At 39.1% G+C, this 23473-nt stretch overlaps 2 protein-coding genes across 2 annotated transcripts in view; both read left to right on the top strand.

Moving 5' to 3' along the window:
- Nucleotides 1–7610, top strand: part of ccdc17 (coiled-coil domain containing 17) — a 35408-nt gene extending 27798 nt beyond the window's left edge. Inside the window, exons 9-14 of the mRNA XM_052012125.1 lie at nt 912–1129; nt 2036–2121; nt 3234–3449; nt 5008–5230; nt 6430–6540; nt 6964–7610. Of these exons, the coding sequence (XP_051868085.1) occupies nt 912–1129; nt 2036–2121; nt 3234–3449; nt 5008–5230; nt 6430–6540; nt 6964–7128 (1019 nt within the window). The 3' untranslated portion in view covers nt 7129–7610. The remainder of the gene's footprint in view (nt 1–911; nt 1130–2035; nt 2122–3233; nt 3450–5007; nt 5231–6429; nt 6541–6963) is intronic.
- A 2616-nt stretch (nt 7611–10226) lies between these two features.
- The window catches only part of LOC127567700 (uncharacterized), a 31182-nt gene continuing 17935 nt past the window's right edge, over nt 10227–23473 (top strand). Inside the window, exons 1-8 of the mRNA XM_052010645.1 lie at nt 10227–10300; nt 12224–12383; nt 12865–12957; nt 14895–15078; nt 16577–16680; nt 18539–18679; nt 21533–21687; nt 23087–23207. Coding sequence (XP_051866605.1) covers nt 10227–10300; nt 12224–12383; nt 12865–12957; nt 14895–15078; nt 16577–16680; nt 18539–18679; nt 21533–21687; nt 23087–23207 — 1032 coding nt within the window. The remainder of the gene's footprint in view (nt 10301–12223; nt 12384–12864; nt 12958–14894; nt 15079–16576; nt 16681–18538; nt 18680–21532; nt 21688–23086; nt 23208–23473) is intronic.

Genomic DNA, 23473 nt, shown 5'->3' with positions numbered 1-23473 from the left:
TTCTGTTTTGCTTTTGAAAATTGCCGTTTCTGCCAGCCCTACAGATAGCATTACATTTTTATAGGCTTTTCAAATGTGGTTACAGGAATTAATAACAAAACAGACATAAGTCTGAAATCAGAATAAGTGTATGTTATAAAACTTGCAATCTATTAATAATTCCATCATAGTTGGATCTGAAAAGAAATTTCTTAATGTGTTATGCTACAAGTTCAGCTGAATCCTACAGTTGCAAAAATGTGTTTAATTTAAATAAAATGTTTTAAACTTTTACTCTTTCTGATGACCCAGTCAATGAATAACCACTGTATTTTTAAGTAATCTATCCAGTTTATTCAAAGCATTTTTCATTGTTGTGCATAGACAGGTATCAGGGTTTCTCTTGCAAGTAATTTTAATCTTTTTCCACCACTGGACTGAACTATTTTAAAAGATATTCCTTTTCCAATAATTTGTATTGTCTTCTTTGCATTGCTGTCAACTTGGTGTTTACCTCCACAGATGCAACAAAGCAGCAAGTGCTTAAAAAAAATCACATTGGTGCTCAGAGTGGTAGTTTAGGGTTAAGACTCCCAATTCCATCAGGGGTACACAATCATCAAACCCGGCTGAAAATTAACCTGAAAAATGTTGATGCTGGTATTTGATACCCAAAGTGAATCGATGTTTGTGAAAATTATTTTCAATTTAATAAATATTACATGGCAATCCCACATACTAAGAAATGGTCACATCTCACTTGTCTCTTACAGGCCATGGTTATAATCCAACACTGTGTAAGGTGATGCAAAGCATTTGCACATGAGCAGGATAATAGAAATGCGCGTTGGCATTATAGAAAATTTGCTGAGGGAAGTAAATGCCATTTTGAATGATTATGAGTGGTAAAGGTATCTTCTGATTTATTGTAGAATTGGAAAAAGAAATACAGGAGATGCAGCGTGAGCACATAAACAAAATGAGTGACCTTCAAGGAGAAATTGAGCTGCTAAAAAGTGAAACACACAGAATGCGAAGAGGATTAAGGTCACCTCATCATCTGCCTCAGCCTCCACATCCACCTCCTCCTCCTCCTCCTCCCCCTCCCCCACAACTAGGTCTGAACCAACATACTTGGGTGCCACACATGGTAAGAACATTTCTTTTCTGTACCAGTTACAAAACTGGTTATTTTTGCAGAAAAAGATTTAAGGTTTCACCTTTTTTGATATTTCTGATAGAAATGGTAGGTGTGCCTGATGTAAAAGGGTAGCTATGGTTTAAGTAAATTTTATTTATTTAGGAAATGCTTAATGGGGACTTGATCAAGTATTCAATCTGGACTCCTTTCACAATAATTATGTAGAAGTTGATTTCCACAAAGCATTCCTCATGAATTGTACATTGATGTTGATTTGTTATTTCACCTTAGTGTAAAAAGCTATGCAACTTGTAAACATTTTATACAAATGCATGGACGATTGTGTTCATGATCATGTGTCCCACGGCTAGCATGCACTTTTTTTTCTTGAAATATATCTTATACCATGGTTCCACATGGATTTGGTAGCACAAATCAGTTTAAATTCAATCCAGAATGATTGGAGGAATAACATCTCATTTTCTTTGTTTCATTTTTTTAAAAAGTAAAATTAAAATGTATGTCTATGTATTCCCAAGATTGATACGTATTATAGTTGTCTCTGTGAGTAATTTTTATCCTTTTCCACCATTGGGCTACTTTGGAAGGTATCCATTCTCGTTTAATTTGTATTTCTTCTCTACATTTTTGTGGTCTTGGTATTTCTCCTCCTCGGACAGGACATGGTAGCATATGTTAAAAAAATCACATAGGTAATTTAGTAAGTTTGGGGTTAAGGTTTCCAATTTTGTCAGGGGGCACATCATCAAACCAGTCTTAAAATTAACCTGAAAAATGTTGATGCTGGTGTTGGATATCCAAAGTGATTCTCTGCTTGTTTAGTGTGAGTGTTCCACACTTTGAACATTCTCAGAACATACTCACCCTAAGGCCTGCTGATTAACTATTTTACAGGGTAACACAAGACCTCAGACACCACTGATTGCCAAACACTTACTGGACCCTCCAGATGCACTGGGGCCTGCACCCTATGATCCAGTGTAAGTACTTTTAGATTATAAACAACTGAATCTTTCTGTCAGCTATGACTGATTCCCTGCGATTTTTTGATGCACAATGGTCCATTGAGCTTCCATTTTCTAGTTCCTGTTGGCCATTTCCTCAGGAATTCAATTTTCACCCTTGTGATATGCTGTAGTTCTCCATTGATGCAGATTATTATTTTCCTGTGGGTAATTAATATCTCTCTTTGCCAAAGCACTGAGTTATTTTAAAAGGCATCCATTCCCCTGTAAGTTGCATTTTTTTTTTCTTTGCATTGTTGTAGACTTGATGTTTCACCTCTACAGATGGCAAGCTATCTCTTGGCTTCATTACTCCACATGATGTGGCTCTGAAACAACTACGCTGCAAGATGCTGGTCTGCTCACCCTCTGCCTTTGTTTTACTTCTCAGGAAAACGTCCACTGTTCCTTAATAGGGAAAGGAAAGCTGTGTTACTAAGTGCTTGCATGCACATTTTTCAAGCACCGAACAAAAGTGAAGCAAGAGAATAATTTTTAATATTTGCTGTGAATTTGCTGTCAGGGTTAGGCAAAAGAAAAGCCAATAAAATGTCAAAACTGACAACAAAAAGGGGTTGTTAATGTCGTCTAAGGACATACATCAGATGAACTCAGTGAAAGTGTGCTTGTATTGCACTTGTACAGTTTGTGGTTCAATCCTAAATACGTTTAGCAGTCAACACACATGCAAACCATTCATCAGAGAAGCTCCAGTTTTGAAATTATTTCAAATTGACAAGTCCAATTTGGCTACTACATTGCCGCTCCTTAATGTTGTAATGAGGACTCTTTTGTTTTGTTTGCTTCAACTTAAAAGCCAGTAGTTGTATTGTTAATTACCTTTCATATTTGATGACAAAAAATAAATAATGACGTTATTTATATGTCATGGCACAAACCCATTCTAAATGCCATTAAAAACCGAAGGTAATGGACACTTTCCACCACTCAGTTATTGAAGGTAGTCTCTTAAGGCACAGTGCATGGTTTCTCTGGTATTCAACTTCATTTTTAGCTCTGTAACTTGTCCTTACTGTGATATTTAACTAATACAATGTTTGTGTCATAACTGATGTTTTTGATTCTAGGGCAGGGTTTGTTGTTTTCTATGATTTTCTTCTTGGCCTTGACCCGACATACCGGCTTGTCCGCCTTGTTACTGGTTTGTACAATAAAGGACAGGAGATGGGGAAGCCATCAGCCTTGCCTCCTGTGTGCTGTGAAACGGGAAGTGGGCCTCACTACATGTCTGAAGGACTCAAGGGCAGCTTTGGAATTTTATCTGCAAGGCAGCCAGTGCCAAGGTAATAGTGATACAATAGAAATCTTTTGTGCCCAAGATAGTTCTGTTTATATCGTGTGTGGCCTGCCGCAAATAAATCGTTGAAATGGAGTTCAAGTAATATAGACGTGTGACGAGAGCTGACCAAAACTCACATGATATATCTGGTTAACTTTGCAGATCAACATATTTGTTTTCTGTTCACCTTATTTCTAGAAATAGTTTAAAGAATAAAATTTGCATGCAAAGTGAAAAATATTAGTGCTGGTGAATGACATTTTTCAAACCAGATCTGATACTCACTTGTACAGTTTAAATACAGACTGAAGTTCCTCCCATGGGACAAATAAAGTTTACCATCAACTTGAGCAAACGTCCAGAAATTTTTTGCTTCTAATTTATAATGTCCTACAATTCCCTTGATTTGATTCAAAAACAAGGCACGTCAGAAATGATATGAGGTGAAGAGGGCCATGATTGAGGTATGTAAGATTATGAGAGGTATAGAAAGGGTAGACTGCAGGAAACATTTCCTCACATCAGAGATAGATAAAACTAGAGGACATAGGTTTAGGGTAATTGAAAGTGATTCAGAGGGGATGTAAGGGGCACCACCTTCATCCAGAGAGAGTGGTAAGTACCTGGAATGCACTGCTTGAAAGAGTTGTTGAAGTTGGGTTGTTGACAATATTTAAGGAGAGTCTAGATGAGCACTTGAATCACTTAGGATTAGAGGGCTATGGATCAAGTGCTGGGAGATGGAGTTAATGCAGAAAGGTGCCCACTGGTCAGCATGGATGAGTTGGGCCAAATGGCCTGTTTCCGTGCTGTATGATTCTATGAATACATTTGAAGATTTTAGGCAAGAAGAGATCAAACTGGAGCAAAAAATTGCAGATGCTGGAAATCTAGAGCAAAAACAGAAAACACTGGAAACACTTAACAGACCAGGCACCATCTGAGGAGAGAGAAACAGAGTTGCCATTTCAGATCAAGGATCCTTCACCAGAAGTAGAAAAGACAGAAGATAAGCCTGCTTTAACTTGCAGAGCAGGGAGGGGTGCAGAGAGCAGAAGGGCAATGTCTGTGATGGGGTACACAGTAAAGTTTTTAAAGAAACAATTTAAAATCTGGCAGTTAGTGACAGTAGAGAGGAAAGAACAAATTGAACTGGAAAAGAACAGCCACATCTGTGGTGGAAGAGGAGGTTAAAAAATGGGAGGTTACCCTGAAATTGTTATATTCAGTATCATGCCAAAGACTATTTCAATTTATTTCTTTTATGATTCTATCTCTAAAAGGTGGTTTTTAAAGAAGTTCTTACCCTGACAACTTTGGTCTGTACTCTATCAAAGACATTCCCACAGTCCTCTCTGCCCTCCTACTCTATGCAACTTAATACACTCTTGTCACTTTTCCAGTTCTGATGAAGGGTGTTTGAGTGAAAATAACAACTTTCTGTCACTCCGCCAGCACTGATGCTGCCTGAGCTGCTGACAGCTTCCAGCATTTTCTGTGTCTGTTTGGGAAAAGATCAAAAGTCCTTTATCTTGTTATTCTTTCTTTGTATCTGTTGTCAGAGTCCGTCCTGCCCTTGGAATCTCTCTGATAATTGAGCTCCAAGCAGCTGGTGGCTTTGATCCATACGGGCTGGAAATTCAGCGGCTAGTTTCCAGGGGCTGGGCAAAGATAGATGTATTTGATAATCACAACCAAGTTATCAGTGGTCGATGGAAAGTTCCAATACGATCTCTACCAGTAACCCCATCCCTCACAACTGGCCAGCTCAATGGAATTCCTCAGGTACGTTTAAGTGGTGGTTTGACTCATCATTTTGATTTACTCAACACCAAAAACTCAACAGGTTTTTTAATCTATTCCTATTAGTATTCTTGCTGCTGCAGGTTCAAGGCTGATGATTTCAAAATACATTTAAATATTCAAGATCTTTAAGCCCTCCTTTGCACTGCATCTTTCCCTCTTCCTTCCACCCTGTATATCTTTGCCTTTCCTCATAAACTAATGCTTTTTCCAAAAATTTCACCTAAATGTAAATTTTCTAATTTTGTACATCCTGAAATGCTGAATTTGGTAACAAAATTGTAACTTCCTTGGGGCCCACAAGGAGACATTACAACATTACAAAATTACCAGCAGTTCCCCACCAGGACTAATGAGGAGTTGGTGAGTAAGCCACTGAAACTTCAACGTGTCTGGGACCTATGCACGTGTACTACTGAACCCTGTGGTTTATGACCTACAGATTGGTGGATGACGCTGCATCTATCTGTATACTCCACCGCTGTACTCAATACAGTGTCCAGTAGTGAGGCCCAGTTTTCTGAGATTTCCTAGCATTACTCTGGGTGATCACCTCTCTGACCCTACACCAGGTCAGTTCTTTTCCAGCTTTCCAGCTCTGCAAAGAAGTCAATGTCATATATAAAAACATAAGTTGAATATTTTTAGTCTTGCCTTGTTTTCTAATAAGCTATTTTAATCAATTTTAGAAAATGCCAGAGATATTGGAAAGTTTCTGAATGGCTCATAGCTTTGACCTCAGCCAAATTGGAGGTGAAAGTTTGCAAGGGTGTCCTGAGGGTGGGGCCTCAGCACTGCACCACTTGATGCCAATGCACCCTGAGACCTTGAGGGTGCAAACTCTGCTCCACATCCAGACCAGGAGTGGGTGAACCAGGAACTCGGTTGGCAGCTCCACTCAGTGAGCCAAATCCAACACAATCGAGTCTGTGTATTTATTTTTATTAATTACTAATATTAGATATAGTTTAAAGTCACTTTGGGGATCATTCATAATTGTCAACGTTCATTATTTTGAGATCTGACTGAGAAGATTGGGGTATTGAAGTGGTGTTTTGCTTTGTGTATACTTATATAGCAAAGTAATGCAACGTGCAGATTTTTGTGTGTTTATAAGAGAAGTAAGCAGAAGCAAACTATTTACAATCTTCAGTAAATGGTTCTTTTATACATTTACTTAGGTTGGCAGCTCTGAACTCTACCTGAGACTGTTAAATGCGCGAGACGCTGAAGTGCAGTCAATGGCCGGTATTGATCCCCACAATGCGTCCATGTATCAATATCCACCTTTGGTAAGTCTTGCTGCAAAATAGAACTTGATCTTCGGAGGTGGCACCAGCAGACAAGTTGATAACCATCCTAAGTAACAAAAGCAGTCCAGCAGATTGAGCTGGAATCTGATGCAGGGTTTCAACCTGAAACATCGACAATTCCTTTCCTCTCACAGACACTATTCAGCCTGCTGAGTTCCTCCTGTTGAGCTGGAGTCATGTTCAAGTTGAGTTGTAGACAAAGCCTTTCTTTAAAAAAAACTAAACACAAGTCTCTCAGCATATTCAGCCGTTTAGCTCTAGTTTATTCTAACATGATTGCTTGATTGAAAAATTGATACATTGATGAAGATCATATATCTGTAACAAAAGCTGAATTATGCAATGTAACCAGATCTGTAGACTACAACGGAAGATGAGAATAACAGTTATTTTTATTTACAGATGGCAGGCCGTTCTGTTCCTCCTGCTGAAAATCTGCCTCCTCCTCAATACCTCTCTTATCGCCCTGCTCCAGCTCATTATCATCCTCTCACTTCTCATACTAGTCATGTTGACCTCCCTCCTAACGATGGACACAGCGACCTCCACAAATCCAATCAAAGGTGAGAGAGAAAGCGTAAAGTTGATCCTTTCTTTGACTCCTCTTGACGGGCTATCACAATCTGAACTCATGACATTGTTAAGCCCTAAGAGATTCACATCAATGAAGAGAAAAAATGACTTGCAGAAAGAGATCATTTTCATGATTTATTACAAATAAAGTTTTCTCATGTGAAACTCTCTCATCCAAAGCAGATTCATATGTTGTATTTACAGTGGGAGAATGTAATGCCGTGCCATTTTGTCGAATCTCATTGCATATTATTTAACAAGATATTATAAGGATGGCTTCTCAAAAAAATATTTGTCTTGTTTTTAAAATTCAATTCAGTTAAATAATTGTGAAAGATCACATCACATTTGTTACTGATTTATTGCTCTGATCCTAGTTTTAATAAAAATTGTTATCTTAAATGACCTTGCATTAAAATTGTGTTGTAATTGAATCCACTGTTTTTTTTTGGAAGTGTGAAATAAAAACTCAGTGGGGCAGGCAACATTGCAAATCGATGACTTTTTATCAGTTTTCATCTGTCATCAACGTTAAACATCAACTCTTATTTTTCTTAAGAATGCTGCCCAATCTGCTGAATATTTGCAGCATTTTCTGTTTTAATTTGATCTTTCTGCACTTACTTTCCAACTGGAACTATTTACCAAAGTGTCATAACTAAATTTGGATCCACTTTGCACCAAACTCAATGTGACCTTTTCATTATTTTTCATGCTTTCGTTACATATAGGTTGGGAGACCAGACCTATGCGCAATATTCCAGAAATTGTCTCACCAATGCCATACATATTTTATCTAAGAAGCCTTTACTTTTCTACTCAAATCCTCATGCTAACTTTCAATGATTGACGTACTGCGACACCCAGCTTCCTTAGAATGCCAACGCTTTACAGTTTCTCACCACTTTTTTTTTTAAATCTCTTTTTCTACCAAAGTACATGTCTTCAATTCTTTTGCCATAATATGTTCCATCTGGTATGTCCTTGCCCATTCACATACCTGTCTGTATCCCCCAGAAACCTCCCTCCATTCTCCTCGGCTTGCATTTGCAGCCAGCTTTGTGAGCTCAAGTGTGGATAAATGACCCTTGGTCAAATAGGGGTAGGACATTTACAGTAAATGGTAAGGCACTAAGGAATGTTGATGAACAGAGGGACCTTGGGATTTAAGTCCATAGTTACCTAAAAGTGGCAACACAGGTAGATAAGGTGCTGAAAAAGGCATATGGCATGCTTGACTTCCTTGGTCAGGGCATAGAAGATAAAAGTTGGGATGTTATGTTGCAACTTTACAAAACACCAGTTAGACTGCATTGTGTGCCGTTCTGGTTGCCACACTATTAGGAAGGATGTGGTTGTGCTGGAGAGAGTGCAGAGGAGGTTAACTGGGATGTTACACTGACTGGAGGACTTTAGTTATGGAGAGAGATAGATAATCACAACCAAGTTATCAGTGGTCGATGGAAAGTCCTGATGCTGTTATGGGGATAGTCTGTGTTTGTTTTTGAAGGAGGCTGATGGGGGGGGGGGGGTCACCTGATAGAAGTATATTAAAATATAAGAGGTGCAGATAGAGTAGATGTGCAGAATCTTTTTCCCATTGTAGGAGAATCAACAACAAGAGGACAAGTTTAAAATGAGAGGAAGGAGTTTTAAAGAGGATTTGAGGGGAATGCTTTTGACACAGTGGTTGATGTCTGGAACTTGTTGCCGGAGGAGGTGGGTGGAGTAACATGCAATCACTGCATTTAAAAAGACACAAAAAGGCAAGGCAGAGGAGGGTACAGACCTAATGCTGCAAACTGGGATTAGTGTAGATGGGCAAAAAAGATCGGCATGAATGTGGTGGGCTCATTTCTGTGTTGTACAACTATGACTCCATGAGCCCCTCAATCCAGAATTGAGTGCATTCCATTCATTAATCAAATGCTACTCCTTGTTCCCAATGCTCTAATTGTTAACTTTTACTTTATAAGATAAGGTTTCTTTATTAGTCACATGTACATCGAAACACACAGTGAAAATGCATCTTTGCGTAGAATGTTCTGGGGGCAGCCCGCAAGTGTCCACCACGCTTCTGGCGCCAATATAGCAGAAAGGAGCTTGCTTGATTGGCATCCCCTGCCAAGACGTTCACTCTCTTCACTACTCTGACATCTCCTCTCCCAAGTCTTTGACCTTTACCACCAAGAAAGACAAGGGCAGTGGGAATGTCGTCAACTGTTGGTTCCTCTACATCATCATCCTGATTTAGAAGTATATTGCTATTTCTTCTTTACTGAGATTAAATCCTTGAACTCCCTACCCAAAATTACTAGGAGAACCTTTAGCACAGGACTACAGTAGTTCAGGAAGGCAACTCATCACCACCAAAGCTGCCACGTGGGCCATAACTGCTGGCAACAATTGTATCCCATAAATAAATATTCATCTGGAGAGATCCTGCTTTTGGGAAGCAAATCAAACACATACTTTCAGATTCCAGTTTAACAGTAGCTTAGTGATGAATTTCCAAGTGGGTTTGCAAATCCCCCAACATGACTCTTTGACAAGATGATGTGATGCGTGACCATGCAGAAGATTTGACCTTGCACCTTCTAGAATTTGCCATGGAGTACAAACTTTGTAAGTTGAAATGTTGTCCCAAGTTTTAGGTTCCTGTGGGCAATACACTTGTTACCCATCATTCCAGGCCCTGATATTTCAGGGCTGCTTTGTATCAATGATGGAAGTGGAGTTCTTTTCAAGAAGAGTGAGTTCTACCACATTTGGCTTTGGTTATTAGTATGAATTGTAAGCTGAAGTCTTGGTTCTTTGTTGTAATTTCTTCCACACATCTGCTTCCATTAACCACAAACTGAACATCTCACCAGTAAGTTTTCAGTTCAATGTTGCAGGGGATTCTTCTGGAGGGGATGAGGGTTCTATTTTATTTGAAGTTTTAAGGCAATTAAATTTCCTCTTGCATTTACTACACACTATAGTGCAACAGTGGGTTTCTCAGCAGGAATCCTATATGCCAGATTGCTAAATCGGCACAACATGAAGAGGAAGAATTTACTCCAAAGCTAATTCCATTGGTAGCTTTTCCAATGGCTCAAGGGAGAGAAGGGAATGGTGTGAAAAGAATTCCAGTGTACAAACATGAAACAAAATCTACAGGCAAGTGAGAGAGTTGTCCAAAGCCTGACTTCCTTTTTGTTTACAGCTGTAGAGCTGTGTCTACAGGACTCCCCTTTACCAACTCCTCAAACTGAGTCCCACCTTAACTTCCTAAGAAGAATTCCTTATATATGGCAGATAAGCACAGTTGTTATCAGCATCAACAGGGATTAATGACTCCAGTGAGAGGCTTGATGATACAGGAAGCTGATGATACAGATCGTAATGAAGGTTTGATCTTAATGCTAGACAAATTTTCAGAATAGCCTAAGTTTTAGTAACACTATTGAATGTAAGTAGTGAAGGCCATAAAAAGATGATCCAAATATTTGTTTTGTTTTATACATTAATTTAGATTTATAAGCAAGAGGTTGGTTACACTTTGGTTGGAGCACCTTATGCAGCATTGCATTCTCTATTTTGGGAAAGGTATTGGATCTGTTCACATTGTAGTAAAGATTTAGTGGATTAATAGGACATAGGTAAGGTATGGGAACAACTTGTAAACAGGTTTATTGAATGGAACAACAAATGATGCAACATTTTGGAGAGCAGATTGCAGCTGAGTAGTTGGAGCAGTAAGACAGGGTATCATTTGGCTAGTGGTTATGACACTCTGCAATAGTAACCCAAAGTCAAAACTCCCAACAGTTTCTGGTAATTAAAAATTTTGATAATTTGTGTCCAAGTGGTCAACTTAGGATGGACAATAAAATACTGCCCTGCCAGTATTTCCCACACAGAACTAATAAAAATTATGGTACAAGTCTGTTTCCATTAGTTGGTGAACTGCTACCGAGGGACCATTATTATTTCCAAAAGCGAAGGGAGAAACTAAAGAAAAACATAACCCCGTTTCCCTCTGCAAAATAAATCAATTGCTTTACATTTTTTTAAAAAAGTTATAAAACTGAATTTCTAGGCATGTTCCTTCACTTAACTACCCATAGAACCATAGAACAATACAGCACAATACAGGCCCTTCAGCCCACCATGTTGTGCCGACCTTCAAACCACTCCTAAGACTATCTAACCCCTTCCTCCCACATATCCCTCTATCTTAAATTCCTCCATATGCTTATCTAACAATCTCTTGAACTTGCCCAACATATCAGCCTCCACCACCACCCCAGACAGTGCATTCCATGCACCAACCACTCTCTGGGTAAAAAAAAACCTACCCCTTAAGGTGCATGGCCAAAATGTATAGTTAACCATTTTTAGAATCAAGGACTACTATCTGAGAGAGTGTGCCCATTTTACATGTAAAATTATATGGTGATGAGTTCATTAAGAGGTCAGTTAACAAGCTCTTGTCCACTGAAACCGTTGTACATATATTAACTCTGTGGCAATGGAACATCAAATCCAAGTTAATTAATCATAATGCTTGACAACAAGAGGATCAAGATTGGATCTTGGTAACAATTTGAATACTGTATTATGCCCATTACTGTAATCTTACTTTTGGAAGATCATATACACGGTCATGTAGATCTTCCTATTCAAAAATCTACATGATAATAGAAAACTATGTACCAAGAGAGAAATGTTATGGTACAATAACCTGCAATTTCCAATTGCTGAGCGACAGTGGGAGATGAAGCAAAAGTACTTCTGAATAAAGGAATAGGCAAAAGGATTAAACTACCACCTTGGCTGATTACTTCACAGCAGCATCAGGGCAACCCAGATGCAGATCTTCAGCCCATCGTCTGGACTGATGATGGTGCAGGTTACATGAAGATGCCAAAAGGAATATAATCAAACTGACTTAACATAAGAACCTAAGAATTTTTCTCCAAGTGTAAAACATACGTAGAGCTAATTTTGATTGTAATTTAGTATTTCAGATGAAAGAGATTACTAGTCATTCGATGAAAAAAGTTATCTGATTAAATTTTGATATTTGTATTTTTTCTTCCAGACTTGATGACGAAAGTAACTTAGTGGTACAAACAAGCAGGGAGCAGGACGATGAAAATGTACAGGATAAAGCACTTGTGTTTATTGTGGATCGTGTAAGAGGGGCCCCGAATGGAGATGGTAGCTTGAGATTCACTGGATACCATCAGAGAACAGGAAAAGTAAATATGTGATGAACTTTCAATTCGCCTACTAGGGATTACATTCAAACGATTAGTAAAATAGTGGGAAGGGAGAATAAAAATTCTGTTCCTATGGATAATTGAATAGTTTGCCACATGGAATAGTTGAGGCAGCAACCACTGGAATTTTTAAAGGAAAAGTGGATCTAGTTGAATCAGAACAAGATGTTCCAGTGGAATCACTTTTGAACTTCAGCAACAACTCAATGCAAACACAGTGGGATAAATAGCAAACTCCCCATGAAAACGTAAGGTGTGCAATTAAATCTTGAGGAGTAGCTCTTTGTTAGAGGAGGATCATTCCACATAGCAAATATCCATTTATTTTCAGGCCCAGTAGCTTCAAAACTGGCAAACACCTTTTTAGCATACCACCCGAGTGTGTTTGCACATGCTTATAATAAATGCATTGTGCTGTATTTGTGAGACTATCCTCCTGAATGAAATTTTCCTTTGGCAGGTGATTAATACAAGGAATTCTGGCTTGGTATGGAGCACTACTCCTGTGAAATCTAATATCAAACAAGGGTACTTCATCTTTGGAGAGCAGGAGGTAGGAGTCCTGATAAAGGTGTCACTGAAAGAATATGCTGTTAATGTGAAACATTCTAAATATTATTGAAAATAGTTACTTTGATCAGTATTTTATATGAGATTTGAATTAATTCTCGGGATGTGGAAGTCATTGATAAGTTCAGTATTTATTGACCCTGTAGTGCTGTTTGATACAATGGACAGCTTGCTGGGTGACATGTGCATTGGAATGGAGTTACACATAGGTCCTATTGATTAAGGAAATAAGATGATTGTTTCCATAATACTCTATTTTTATTTACAGATTTGTTATTTAAAAAACTGAATTGTAATTCTCAATTTTTCCATGGTGGAATGTGAATGTTTGATTCTTGGATTAATGGTTCAGATTTGGGATTACTAGTTCAGAAACATAAAAGTACCGTCATATTCTATCCATTTATGAAAAAGAGATATAATTGGTGTAATATTGTAATCAGTTAAAACAGATTAATATTTTAAACTAGTGCTGTGTTCACTGCATTTCTGGAGAAGTTCCAGAGGATGTAGTTCAGAAACATGAGATGAACATCTGCGACCCCACTATAAAATCCTCTCCCTGAATGGATGTGTCTGTTTGCTGTAACTCGGTTGTTAACACATCCTTCAAGATTTAAAGTTATAGTGTTGATACAACAAAGTTGTATATGAAGCTGTTATCCTCTTGAAATAGAGAATCCCGGGTAGATTTGACACATCCCACCTCAGCTCCATGTCCTGCTTGATGGGTCCCACTTGAAATGTATGAACCTAATTGCAGTACTTGCATCACTTGCAAGCTGTGAACGAGAAACTGATGACTGAACCGGCTTGCCAGTGTGTTCTCCTCCATTCAGTTGGTAACTGTTCTTACAGCTTAGTGTTTGTTCACAATAGAGCTGCATTCCTTTGAGGTATGCTCTGTTGCAGCTGCTTTAATCTTTCATCATGATTCAGGGATGGATTTGTTACGTGAAACTAAGTTTGCATTTGCAAGCTGAGTAAATGAAAGGTGAAGGAGACTCTGAGGAACTGAAGATTTTACAGTTTTAAGATACAATGATACAGATGTTCTTAATTTTAACACAGCAAAAATAAAAGGTGAACAAGTAAATGTAGGAAAGTGAATGTGAAACCAAACTAAAATGTGGCATGCCATACACTGGAGGGCAAAATAGGATTTTATTATCTGAGAAATTAATGTGTTTTGGCAGATGGAAAGATGAAAAGATAGTCCCAATGTCTTCCTAAGTGACAGAAATCGAATAATGTTGAGAATATTTTAACAACTTTGGCAAAAGAGTCATAGAGTTATATAGGACAGAAATAGGCCCTTCTGCCCAACTTGTCCACACTGTCCAGTGCCTACATAAGCTCGTCCCATCTGTCTGCATTTGGCCCACATCCCTCTAAACCTTTCCTACTCATGTACCAGTCTAAATGTTTTTTTTCAAATGTTGTAATTGTACCTGCCTCTACCACTTCTGGCAGCTCATTCCATATACCCACCACCTCTCCATTTGTGAAAAAAGTCTCCCTGTAGGTCCCCTTTAAATCTTTCCCCTCTCACCTTAAACATATGCCTTCTAGTTTTAGATTCCCCTACCCTGAGGAAAAAGACTGACCATTCACCTTATCTCTACCCCTCATGACTTTGTGTACCTCTATAAGGTCACCCCTCAGCTCCTAGCTATCCAGTCTCTCCTTATAACTCAAACCTTCGTAATATCTTCATTAATCTTTTCTGCACCCTTTCCAGCTTAATGACATCCTTCCTACAGCTGGGTGACCAGAGTTGCACACAATCCTCCAAGTGCATTCCCACCAATGACTTGTACAGCTGCAACATGGTGTCCCAACTCTTGTACTCAATGCCCTGATGGATTAATGTTTTGCCAATAGAGTCAAAAGTTATAATGCTAATTTATTCATTTTCAGATGTCATTCTATGATGTGATGCCTGAAGAGGATATGATTTTAATAATCCGTTTTTACCACTGGCCAAATGGAAACGTAACAACTGCACCATGGGACATTAACCAGAGCATGGAAAAGTTAATGGAAAGCGAGGAGTGGTTGGTGGCTTGGGGAGTGCTGAGATTGTCATCGCCTGCAGATTCTCGTAAGTTGCTAATAACAGACAGGAGATGTGAACACTGGAAATTCACAGCTAGTTTGTTTTATAATATAAAAAACACTAAAGGCAATGATCTCCTTTGGTCGTATTTACTGTATGTTTGAAAAACCAAACACAGATTGAGAGACTCCTTTGCGGAGTCCACAGGGAAGACACTAAGCTTCCTGTTGTCTGCCACCTCCATTCTGACTTGCCTGTGGCCTCCTGCACTGTTATAACAAGGCCTTTGTTATAAGGTTGAGGGACAGCACCTCTTTTACCTTCTGAGCACGTTGCAGCCATCTGATCTTGAATTCGACAACTTCAGGTCACTTGCTTTCTACGTCTGTATCGGAAAGGGCCATTTCTGCTTTGTCATCCATTGGTGATATTGGCATTGTTTGATCTGTTGGGCATTTCCAACAGCTTTGCATTTCACAGCAAATGAGATTTTATGCAATAATTTGATTTACTAATGTTACGGATAAGGAGATGAAGAGGAAACGATATTTTTGTTTTAAAGACGCTCCAAGGATAGAATGAAAGGCCAATATAAAAGTTATAGTTTTGAAGATAGGATTGAGATTAAAGTCATGGTCATACAGCATAGAAATAGGCTCTTTGGCCTTTGAATCTGTATCAACCATCCAATAACCATTGATTCCAACCCTACAATGATCTTATTCGATTCTCCCCACATTCTAACTCCTCTCAGATTCCACTCTCCTACATACTAGGGGTAAATTAAGTGGTCAATTAACCTAGCAACACACAAGTCTCTCTGGCTGTGGGAGAAAACTAGAGTACCTGGAGGAAACTCGCACAGTCATAGAGAAAACTTGCAAACTCCACACAGATAGAGCCAGAGGTCAGGATTAAACCCGGGTTGTTTGGGCTACAAAGCAACAAGTCTTCCAGCTGCGACATTGTGCTGCACCTTATCAGAAAGAACTTTCCTCAAAAATATTAACCGTGCGGACTTCACATCATGCAAATGTGGTTAATACTGTGTCAATTGAGTTTAAAAAGAACTGGATGAATTGACATTTATGAATGAGGAAAGGTTTATATAGACACAAGCACTGTGATAAATGACCAAATGTATTGTGAAACGTAATGGAACCATGAATTTTACCATTTAGTGGTTCAGACCACTTCGTGGTGGTCTGTTGGAGTCCATTTGACAATAAAGGATCCATTTCAATATTGTCATTGGATCATCTCCGGGCCTGATATAATAGAAGTGCCTTTTTTGATTCCATGAACATTTTTTTAATCTGACCTGTTCTGGTAATCTACCTTGAGCGTTGTTGTATTGCAAATGGTACTTGCCAAAAAAATCACGTTGTGGGACTGAATGGCCTTATTTACTTCAATATCTCCCCTGTTCATCTTAGATTAGCAACTTGAAAATCTGTCATGGGATAGATAATTAGACTCTAAGTTTAAGAATGTTTGGTGGATAAAGAAAGTTTGAAATATTTATTTTCTGTGTTATCTACAGATGCCTTGCAGACTCAAAGCCATGTCATAACATGGAACACTGGGACACACACTGTGGCACTGTTTCATGGACCTGTCCCTTCTCCTCATGATCTTCTGGTGCTGGTATGCAAGAAGTCCTCCTTTAACTCTTTCTCTACCATTGTTTTAAATCAAATTTCTTTCATCAAAATATTTGTACTAAGTGTTATACTATTTAAAGGGGAGCCACTCAGATGTGTTCATAACTCTACAGTCTCGGTGATGGTTTTGTACTGTGGAGGTCTTCATGGGTTTTTGAATTGCCTATGTTTGCAAACCTTTTCCATGCCTTCTCTATGCATGCTTGGCAAAGTACTAAGCTGGATGTATAAAATTGTAGAATTAAGCAGCTGTAGGCAGATCTACAGCTAATTAAATGAATGGAGTCAGACCTGATGTAAACAGCCATTTTCCTGATGGTGAGAAGGAGAACAATCTTCCCCACATTTTTAAAAGCTTATGAGTACTGTATATTTTGATTATCCAATATTTAAATAGATAATCACAAAGAGCACACTCTAACCCTTCAGCATTCCATTCCTTTTAAGAGAACCATGTTTCACAAGAGTAAAATAACTATGTGCTTATTGCTGGCCTGAATAATGGTATTACAGAGGGAAAACTGTTGGATTATTTAAGGAAATATTAGGCGAGCATTATCTCATGGCAATTGTAGCCAGCCTATTGAACAATTGTCTATGTCTAGACCAAACTAGATGCAGGTATATGATTTCAATGCTATATTGTTGTGATGTGGTAAGTTTTTGTCATTCAGTACTTCTCTTCATTTTTAAAACCTTTAATCCATCATTTTACTAACAAGTGACTCTCTGTCCTCTACTTGTACTTGCTTTACCTGGTCTCCATTTTTCCTCTCCTGGGAAGAGCCCTCAAATTTCTGATGAAATTTAGATTTGCCATTTTGTTTATATGCTGGGTTGTGCTTGACATGACTTGCATCTTGTGTTCATTTCCTATGAGTGCATAATCTTTTGTGGTCCCGAAGCATAATGAAACTCAAGGGCTCATTGGCCATGGCTGTCCTGGAAGTAAAGCAGAGCAATCCACAAGCGGTGACTAGACCAGACTAGCCTAGACTGCCTTGATGACCAATTTCATTTCCTCACCTATTTCCAAATGTTCCTTATAATTTAAAAGCAATAGAAATAGATTTAAACAATATTATTTAAAATAGAAAAAAAAAGATACTCTCACTAACCTTTTTCATCCAAGCTAGAAGCTCCATCCAAATGAATGGGGCTGTGCTAGGAAAACTCTGGGGCTAGATAAGAAATGTGTTCACCACACACCTCTTGCCCCCTGTGCCCCCGCCCCCCCCCTCCCACCCTTCGCTCAGCAAATTTGTGCTCTGCCCTTGGACTTGGTGCTGTTTCCAAGGGGTGGAAAGGGAAGTCAGAGGCACTGGCATCTGACCTCCTGCATGTTCCATATATCTGGGCTGCAATGAACAAGTGCAATGGACAAGAATGTACTGACCCCAGTAAAGCACCTCATTATAATAGTACTCATCTCAACCACCAGCAAAAGGCAAGTATATTTTGGACCAATGAACTGATTGTCATTTTTAATTTAATATTTATTTGTTTATCTCTTTGTAATTGAGCATTATTGAAAACAAAATAGATTATCTGAGAAATATTATTTTTTAAATGGACTGAAAAATTATATCCACATGGAATAGTCGATGTTCCATTGTCAAGCTTATTATCAGATATTGCGAAAAGCAGAAATTGGCTTTGGTTTAAAAAATATGTGACAAGTTGTCAATTTATCTTGTTATTGGGAAAACAATCTGCTTGTCCTGAGGTGAAAGTTTAAGGTTCTCATATACATCTCATTCATAAAAGATGTTGCATATGGGTTGACTCAGTGAAGGTAAAACCTTATTATTCTCTCTGATGTAAATGCGTCTTTCTTAAAGCCTGGAGAACACCTGCGTGACATATGGGAGCCTTATGGGAATGCCACAGTAAGACTCCATCTGTTCACTGGCAGCAGACCCTCTGCTCTTACTATTCCAGATTCTCCCGCTGATACAAACACGATTAAAGAATGGCCTACTGTAAGTAGCTGTAAATTTGTTTTCAACTGTCCTTTGCAGCTCAGATGTTTTGATTGCTCGTGTGGTTTATTAAATTATAGGAAACATAGATTACAATCTCATTTGCAGCTGATGCAGGCACAGCAGTAGCAATAAACAGGGACAGAGCCTTGTGCTGTTGTTGGGAATGCAGGAGGCACATACTAGCCCTGGGTGTGAATCACATTCAGCCTTTAAAAATTATTTAAATGAAGAAATGAACCTGGCCCAAGCATTCTGGAACACCTTCATCCCTAGATACTGCCCAGTACACACTGTCAAGAGAAACAAATTTCTGCACCTCTCAGTTTATAGGCCTGATGAGTATTTTTTATTCACTTTCTTGAATGAACAGTTTTGTTTTCTTTTGCTACATTTATTGGTGATTTTATTTTGCATTCTTGTTTACTGTGGCCTCTTTTTTTTTTCCCCCTTCATTTTACTATCTACCAGTCATGGGAGTTTCACTCTGAGTTGCAGGCAAACCTACTGTTAGGATGGGTGTTTGTTTAGAATTCTTCTTGCTCCTTGGATCTGGATAGCAAGGAGGGTGCCAAGAAAATTCATCACAGTACCTGAGACAGGTGCCATAAGCTTACTTTTTGTCAATCTGCACTACCTCTACAATTTTTTTTGATGATATTTCCTCTCCTTTGTTTTCTTTTCTAAGTGTGAGGTGCATTTTGGAAGGTGAAATAAGATATCTTTATTAAGATATCTTTATTAGTCACATGTACATCGAAACACACAGTGAAATGCATCTTTTTTGCGTAGAGTGTTCTGGGGGCAACCCACAAGTGTCGCCACGTTTCCGGCGCCAACATAGCATGACCATAACTTCTTAACCCGTACGTCTTTGGAATGTGGGAGGAAACCGGAGCACCCAGAGGAAACCCACGCAGACACAGGGAGAATGTACAAACTCCTTACAGACAGTGGCCGGAATTGAACCTGGGTCTCTGGCGCTGTAATAGCATTACTCTAACCGCCACACTACCGTGCCTACCCAAATGCAAGAGGACGTAAGTGGCAGTTGCCTTAGGAGTATTGATGTACAGAGGGATCTTTGGGGCTCCCTGAAAGTGATGACACAAGTAGATAGGATGGTAAAGGAGGTGTAAGGCCTTTATTGGTTGGGGTATTTTGAGTATAAAAATCAAGAAATCATGTTGCAGCTGTATAAAACTTTACTTAAGCCACATTTGGAGTATTGTGTGCAATTCTGATCACCATGCTATTAGGAAGGATGTGGAGGCTTTGGAGAGGATGTTGCCTGGATTAGAGAGTATTAGCTGAAAGTAAAGGTTGGACAAGCTTGGATTGTTTTTGTTGGAATACTGGAGGCTGAGGGGAGAACAGATAGAAGTATATAACACTATGAGAGGCTTAAAGAGTCTTTTTCCCAGGGTGGAATTGTCAAATACTAGAGGGCATAGGTTTAAGGTGAGAGAGGGAAATTTTAAAGGAGATGTGCGAGGCAAGTATTTTTCATAGAGAGTGGTAGTGCTGTCACTGGAGGTGGTGAAAGCAGATATGACAGCGACAGTTAAAAGGCATTTAGATAAACACATGAACAGGTGGGGAATAGTGCAATATGGAGCAGGCAGAGGGAATTAGTTAGACTGGCATCATGATTGGTGCAGCCACAGTGGGCTGCAGGGTCTGTTCATGTGCTATACTGGTTCTATGTTTTCTATCAACTACTTTGGGGCTGTGATTCTGGATCAGGTAGAAAATGAAGGATCACGGACTGAAGGGCCAAGGAAGTGGGGCTGTGGAATAGGAGGGTGGACAAAAATAGGGCAGATTATGGTGGGGTGGGAGGGCAAGGAATGCAAACCCAGCGATTGGGTGGGCCAATGAAAGCAGAGGTGTGCATCAGGCTTCCAGGGAAGGTGGAGCTGGGAAACAGGAGAAGCAGGAGCAATGACTTGGGGGCAAGGAACAAAAGGTGAAGATCAAGATGCAGGAAATGCAGAGAAGGCAGGGTCAGAGGTTTGAACAGCAAAAGCAACTGATGCATCTGAGAAAGGGGGTTTCATTCTTCCCACAATAAGATAAGGTCTCTTTATTAGTCACATGTACATCGAAACTCACAGTGGAATACATCTTTTGCGTAGAATGTTCTGGGGACAGCCCACAATTGTCGCCACGCTTCCGGCACCAATATAGCATGCCCACATCTTCCTAACCCGTACATCTTTGGAATGTGGGAGGAAACTCGCGCAGACACGAGGAGAACATACTAGCTCCTTATGGACAGTGGTGGGAATTGAACCCTGGTTGCTGGTGCTGTAATAGCGTTATGCTAACCGCTATGCTACCGTGCCTGCCAATATATTTAAAGCCAAAAACTATGTCCATCTACTTTCAATTTATTTACATTTATTCATTTAGTAGGATCTGGGTATCACTGACAAGGCCAGAATTACCCATCCCTAAATGCCCTTGGTAAAGTGGTAGTGAGCTACTGTGGTCCTTTTGTTGAATGTACTCCCACAGTGCCGTCAGGGAGGGAGTTCTGGGATTTGGACCATGTAAGCATGATGGGACGATGATATATTTCCAAGTCAGGATGGTGTGTAACTTGGAGGAAGACCTGCAGGCAGTGTTCTTGTGCACTTACTGCCCTGGTTTTTCTTAGTGGTCGAGGTCATGGGGCAGGGAGCTTCAGGATCAAGACACACGCCAACAGAGAATGCTGTCAAGGAAGATTTTCACCAGGGAAAAGGAGGGGAACTTCAGGTCATTAGTCATGAACATTACGAAAGGAAAGGCAAAACGAATTGGCCCTTTAGTCTTTTATAACGTATCTCCATGCACAATATTATTTAGCTTGTCTACATACATCATGCAAGAAAATTGCCACCATCTTTGCCATTTACTGGAGGGGATGGATTTGACCTGTACATTGATGGGGCTCGATTCCTCCCAGATGCTGTCACCATCAGCAGAGTTACGGGCCGTATGTTTAACCGGAACTATAACCAGTGAGTACAGATTGTTTTGTACAAGAGCAGAAAATTTTAAGCTTGGGGTAGAATATGCCACCAATTTTTATTTTAGTAAATATTTTCTTTTAATCAATTATCTGTTCTGTTATGATCAGACTTGTGTAGCACATTTGGATGTTGCTTTTTCCATGATGAGTGACTGCTCTTGTATTTTTATATTTCACTGGGAGCCTCTAGTGGCAACATTGCTGACAAGTGTTCTGGACAGATTCCAGCAATGGAAAGCTCTAGGTCCTAATCAGCAAAACGGCACCGGCAATGCCCAGATGTATCTATAACTTCTTTAAGGTGGCGGTCATCTATTAAGGCTAAAATTTTTTTAAAAATTAGTCTCTTATAAGAACTGCAACTTTTGTTTTATTGCAATCCTTTCATTTGCTGCATGGATAGGAGAAGAAAGGGCAATTTATCAGCATTTGAAGTTGTGGGTTTATGTATCTATTTACATTTGTATGAAAGCTGCATTGATTCATTCAACTCAATGGTTTTTGGGCCACGAATTGGCTTGAGAAGCTGCGGTTAAAGAAAAGGAATAATTCACCCAGGATTTCTTCTCAAAATAGGCACGTGAATTATCTGTTGATAGTCACTGACTGGTCTCATTCAGGAAATGTGACCAGTTAGGCAAGGTATAGGGTGACCTTGGACTGACTAAATCACACAGTTTTAGGAGGGGAGGAGAAAAAAAACTGGAGGGAAATAGGATATTTAATTTCTGGCAAAGTTTTATAAATATTATCTTTATTTGTTAGTTCTCCCTTGTCCTTATCAGTGTAGGAGCATTAAGCAGTTTTGCTAACAGTGTCACCAAGTACCCATTTAAATGTTTGCATTGAATTACAAAGTTGTTATAAATTGTATCTTCAAATCAACTAATATCAATTGCATCTTACACTCCCTGGAATCCTGCGGGGTTTTCTGCAAGGCAAATGTGCAAATTTAAGTTTAAGGCATATGGCTGGAACTTCCAGTAGGTTTCACGTGTTCACAATCTGGATCATTCTTCCTGAGTTTCCATGAGGCCATCATTTTCATTTGTACAGGCAGCAGAAGTAAAAATTCAGCCAAAGCCACATCAAAATATTCAAATCGGTTGGCTTAATTTTCCTTTTGTCTGCTAGAAGAGGACTGGGCACTTCTTCCCCGATCTCTTTTTGAATTTATGTGATGGAATAAGAAATTCAGTGATAATTAGTAATGCGTTCTGTTTTTAAAAAGATGTATAAAAAGGGCAACCCATTGGTTGGTGGTGCGAAGTGAATATATTTGTGAACTGATAAACACTAAAGTTATGGTGAAACTTGCATTTATCACAAACATACAACGTCACATGAAATACATCTTCATTCATCTTTATATTTCCATCTTGTCAAAGAATTGGTCCAGACATATCTTCAGGGATTGATCTGAACAGCAACATATTTGAGCCCTTTTACAATCACCGTACAGAATTCAGGAACCCCCGAATGCCACCATCAGCTACATTGCTACTGAAGGTAATTGCAAATTCATAGCCTTTTACTACATATTGGCAGAAAAATAACCACAATGTGCAATGGAATATGCAGAAATCAAGTATATTATGCATTAATCAAAGCGGGACAAAGTCAGGAAATGAAAGCAGGATTTGATTTAACATGCTAAATTAATATGAGGCAGCAAATAAAATGTTTAATTATATTGCTCGGAATATAATAAAACTGTAAAACAAAAAAATTAATAAACACCATAATAGAAGGTTACAACATCATGGTGAAACTGT

Source organism: Pristis pectinata, chromosome 3, assembly GCF_009764475.1.
Source record: "Pristis pectinata isolate sPriPec2 chromosome 3, sPriPec2.1.pri, whole genome shotgun sequence".
Classification (NCBI taxonomy): Eukaryota; Metazoa; Chordata; class Chondrichthyes; order Rhinopristiformes; family Pristidae; genus Pristis; species Pristis pectinata.
Note: the sequence above shows the minus strand (reverse complement) of the source record. Positions and strands in the feature narration are given on the sequence as shown.